This window comes from Mus pahari, chromosome 10 (genome assembly GCF_900095145.1).
Source record: "Mus pahari chromosome 10, PAHARI_EIJ_v1.1, whole genome shotgun sequence".
In the NCBI taxonomy this organism is placed as follows: Eukaryota; Metazoa; Chordata; class Mammalia; order Rodentia; family Muridae; genus Mus; species Mus pahari.
Window position 1 is genome coordinate 112,149,492 of NC_034599.1, and position 5,108 is coordinate 112,154,599.

General features: G+C 40.1%; 1 protein-coding gene across 1 annotated transcript in view; it reads right to left on the minus strand.

Moving 5' to 3' along the window:
- The window catches only part of Oxsr1 (oxidative stress responsive kinase 1), a 95,288-nt gene that overhangs the window by 26,438 nt on the left and 63,742 nt on the right, over window positions 1-5,108 (minus strand). Inside the window, exons 8-9 of the mRNA XM_021206890.1 lie at window positions 4,803-4,936; window positions 68-116 (exon numbers count right to left, since the gene is read on the minus strand). Of these exons, the coding sequence (XP_021062549.1) occupies window positions 68-116; window positions 4,803-4,936 (183 nt within the window). The remainder of the gene's footprint in view (window positions 1-67; window positions 117-4,802; window positions 4,937-5,108) is intronic.

Below are 5,108 nucleotides of genomic sequence, written 5' to 3' on the forward strand. Positions count from 1 at the left end.
ATGAACACACACTCAGAAGCTGGGAGGAGCATTGTATGAACACACACTCAGTAGCTGGAATGCCCACCTTTGCTTTCTGGAAAAACTTGTGCCTCAACAGTTCTGCTGCTGTTGGCCTAAAAGCAGAAAGGAGAGGTTTTAGTTTTCAAGCATATTGTCAATTTCCATCTTCAAAAGTGAGAAATGATTTCCTGGACAGCTAACTAAAACTCAGTACATTCTACTTTCACCTGCTAAACATCAAAATAATGGTTCAGGTCATTGCGTAGAACAAAACCTCAAATAGCAATGTGCCAATGCAGAGGCAGGAGGATCTCTTGAGTTTGAGGCCAGCCTGGTCTACATAGTGAGTTCTAGGACAGCCAGGGATATACAGGGGAGCCCCTGCGGTTAGTAGGGATAAGAAAAGTGATAATCAGAATTGTGGAATGTTTGAAAACTTCATTAGTAAACTACTGTTTCTAGAAGAGAATTCTTAGGGACTCCCAATGTTTGCTATTTAGCAATATCATTTTAAGGGAACCAGACAATAGCTACATAAAAGTTTTACCAAAGCATAAAAATGCATTTCAACTGGAAGAAAAGCAATCAAGCAACTGGTTTTTGTTACATAGCAGCCCAACAGGTTTAATTTTAAGTCAACTATGGATTCTTAGAGAAGTCTCAATTTCCCTTTAAGAAAAAAAAAAACAAAAATTTTTCTATTTTCGAAAATTCAGTTCAGTCATGCATGCTCTTGTTTGGATTGGAGTAAATTCTTCCTTATCAACTTTATGAGCTTTTAAAAGAGGATCACTAAAAATAAAGAATTTACTCTTCAAAGACCATACCTACTCTTACCACATACTTACCATGGACTTCTAGACCATGCTATTTCTCAGAAGCTGAGAGAATAGAACAGTGCTCGGGACAGGTATGTATCAAGCTTGTACAAGCCTGGTAAGCACATACCCCCAAGCACAACTTCAGCCTCCACCATGGCTCTAAACACTACTGTGCAGTACAACACCTGGGTGCTACGTTCCTCACCAAAAGCACAGTACTTGGAAGCAAGAGCCAGGTACTGGTAGTTCTCACACCTCCCCGGGTAATTCCAAATAAATGCCAAGCTTGAGCCAATGCTTCTGAGAATTAACAGAGACAGCAAGGAACAAATGGCAACTGCCTAGACTGAAGTTAAACAGTGGCGTTCTCGAAGTGGGGCAGGGCCTGCGCTCCCAGAACAGCGTCTTTCTATTCATTTTGTTGGTCCAGGTCCGCTTCCTTTTTTCTAAAGTACAACTTTTGGAAGAGTGAAGTCTAAATTATTGTAAAAAAACAATCTTTCTTTCATGCTCACTTTTGCATAATACGAATGTGACTGTCTGGAGAGCTGACAGTTCTCCTCACTCAGCATTACTTGTTCCAGCCTTACCGCTGAGGCTAGAGGAGGTTGCTGTCCTGTACCTGCAGTCAGTGTTCGGGTTCGGAGACGACTGAGGCTACACAAGGAGAGCACGTAGGAGCACCATGTGGGGCAGGATTTGGGATAGTTTTTAACATGGGGATTCAAGAACTATTCTATTTTTTCTATTTTTTCACTATTATGATTAATATTACTATTATTTCTATAAATGGCATGTATCCAAGCCTAGCATCAAAGGCGGCTAAATAGCCACAGATGGTCGCTAACCGTCTCCTGCTCCTAGTCCTTCCCTAATGCTAGGATGGAAGGCCTGGGCTAACATGGTTAATTTCCGCTGTCATTTGAATATCACTTCTCCATCCTCACTAGTCTCTCCGTGAGATGTCTACACTAGTACACTCATGTGACTGTGTATATACAGGCTGAACATCCCATTTTATTACAGGAGACGTTGCACAAGGCTGGTTATGCTCTGATCTGTTTCTTCTTTGTGAAGCAGAGAATGGAAAATGCTGTGGATCTTCTAAAAACTAAGTGCTCACACAGTGTGTGTGTGTGTTTGTGTGTGTGTGTGTGTGTTCACATAGCACATTCCCTCACCAGTTCATTGTTCATACGCACCTGCTAGTTATAGTTAATCAGTCAATAGTTTGTTGTTTTGCTCTTTTCTTTCAATTCTTCTGTTTAATGGAGTTGTGTTTTGATATTTGACCTTAAAATACTTAATGTTTAATTCTATACTTCCCAGATATATACATACATACATATACACACACACACACACACATATTGACTTATGAAAGAATTGAAAAAGATAGTATACAATTCTTTCATATCCTTCACTAGCTCCACGAAGTTAACATTTTATGTAACCGAATTACAGTTATCAAGAAGTAACCTAATCATTACCAGTACAATCTCTCTAACCCAAAACTATAGCTCTTTTTGATTTCTTCAGCTTCCCACAGGCTTGTCTGTCAAAGCACCCGGGGCATCCCCCATCACATCTATTCTCCAAGTCTAATGACTCTGACCAGTCATGCTTTTCAATTTTTTCTTTGTTTAACACTTCTAACAAATACTGGTCGAGTATTCTATAACACATTCCTCAGCCTGGGGCCCTCTGAGGTGAAAAGCTTCATGAGGCAATGCACCTTTCTTACTGCACAGCTCTGGGAGTTCATTGTGCTGTATGATCACTTAGTGGAGAAGGTGCCGCCTGTCCACCAAGCCTCTTCACTGTTAAGTTCTTCTTTCTTCACACTTTATTCAATCTGGAGCAAATCATGAGTCCAGCCCACACATCTTTCAGTTCTAAAAGTCTTGCTTGATTCTTTGAAGAACAAATGCTATTGTATGCTAACTCTAGTTCACCTTACATTGTTGCCATGTGTGCTTCAGCTTGAACAGCTGACAGCAGCTTGAGTTGGGCATATTGGGCCCAGAGCTATGGGACCTGGATTGGCAGGTGTTCGAGTGAACGTCTGAAGCTGCCTAACAACCGTATTTCTCTGCTTAAGGTGCTGGGTACACATTTAGTGTGGCGAGCACAAATTCAGACTCTCTGTAGGAAGGAAAGTCAAAACAAAGAGAGATTTTGTTGCTTCTTGGAAATGACTGAGAAGGGCAGCTTCTTGTATGTATGTGCTATACATATACACAAAGGCAAAAACTCACATGCATAAACGAAATTTATAAAAAAGGAGGAAGATATTTTCTGATGGTCCTCTAAGCAGAAACTCAGATGAACATTTCTTCCAGGTGGACCCACAGCCCCAATTCCAAGAGTCACAGCATGGAGTCAAAAACCCAACCTCGTAGAACATCAGACTGACTAGTGTTCTGTTGGTGGCCACTGGATTAGTTAGACTTTCTATTGTAATTTATGTATTCTTCACTATTTCTGGCACCTAAGGATCTTTAAATTTGGTGGATTTTTACATGTTACTTCTAGATATTTGTTAAAAAAAAAAAAAAAAAAAAAAAAAAGAATGTGTTCTTTTTATCAGCTAACTTAGCAAAAACAAAAGAATTCCCTGTCAGCTTTAGCCACTGATGAAAAAGAGAAGTCCGAAAAACATGAATGTAAACTTGGCTGCCTGTTTTCCTTACCCTTTCCAATATTTCCAACAGTAAATTCTGAAGCCCTATTACATAAACTAGACACATGACCAAGGATGTCTAAGTCTTTACTTTTGTAGACCTTTAGAGAAAACAGAATTAAACAACTTTTAGTACTAAGGAACAGTGGAATACCATCTGCCTGTGGAATCCCCAGGAGAACTGCTTCCAGGACCCCTCTGCCAACAGGAAAACCCTAATGCTCAATCCCTTGTATTTAAATAGAATGTTTGCTGTTGTTGTTGTTGTTTTTGTTTTTTTTTTTGGGTTTTTCGAGACAGGGTTTCTCTGTGTAGCCCTGGCTGTCCTGGAACTCACTCTGTAGACCAGGCTGGCCTCGAACTCAGAAATCCACCTGCCTCTGCCTCCCAAGTGCTGGGATTAAAGGCGTGCGCCACCACGCCCGGCTTAAATGGAATGTTATCTGTGTAGAACCCACACAATCCTCCTGCACTTTATACCCCCTCCAGCTTAATGAGTGTAGCTGCTACCAAGTATACTGTGATGCGCAAGGGATGTGGACAGAGAAAGGGCTAGTACTACTGACAGAATCTGATCAGAGTCCTTGGAACCACGGGGAGATCAATCTGTAGCTGTGAGGTAGTAGATATGGGAAGCTGATGCACACATAAAAACAGAGTAAGGCACAGTGGGGAATGCAGCCCCCAGTTACAGTCAATGACCTTCAGGGTCCACCTCTAGCACTAGGGATGGGGTGACCTCGAAACATGGGTTCTACGCACTGATCTCGCCTACAGTGCTGCTCAACACCACCACACATAAACACTCTTTGTTAAGAACCTGCTGCTTACCACTCAATGTGTCTAAAGCCAACAAGGAAACTATTTGAAACTTTGATTACTAAAATCTTTCCTACATAAAAAGTAAAATTATTTGACATGAAATGTAAATATGTTGTTAAAGTCCTTTTGTGATTAAATTGTAAATGGCAGTTATATTTCAAGTGAAGGTTGAAAAAAGAAAAACTTGCCCATTAAGATGGCCTGTTATTAATACAGAATTCAAATATAATTTCATAGCTTTAAGAAATTAATCAAGAAATATCTGGGCAACTGAGATATATTATATACTTATAAGTACACAAAATCAACTCAGTCCCTTCCAAGCTTGTAAGATGGCCTTTATGAATGTTTCTAATGATTGTCATTCATTTAAGAATACACATATAATATTGTGTACACAAATGTAATTCTTAGGGCTTCCCAGACCGTTTTAAGTATCAGAAGAGACATGTCATATTTATCCAATATTTTACCTTTTTTCTGGATCCTTTTGAAGGCATAATGAAATCATTTTTCTGAATGATTTTCCGTATTTCTTCAGCATTTCTTTATCTTGAACACCAGTTTCCAAAGAAGGAGGATCGTTCTGGAGTGTCAGCATTAAAACCTGTGTAGTAAGAATTTTGGTTTCTTTAAAAACCCAGTGATGTTTTGTGACTCTATTGTTATTTTAATCCCAGGGGTGGAGTACAGGTGTGCTTCGGGTTGTCTGCAGAAGCGAACTATGGTCTGTCTCGTACTACAGAGGCGAACTATGGTCTGTCTCGTACTACAGAGGC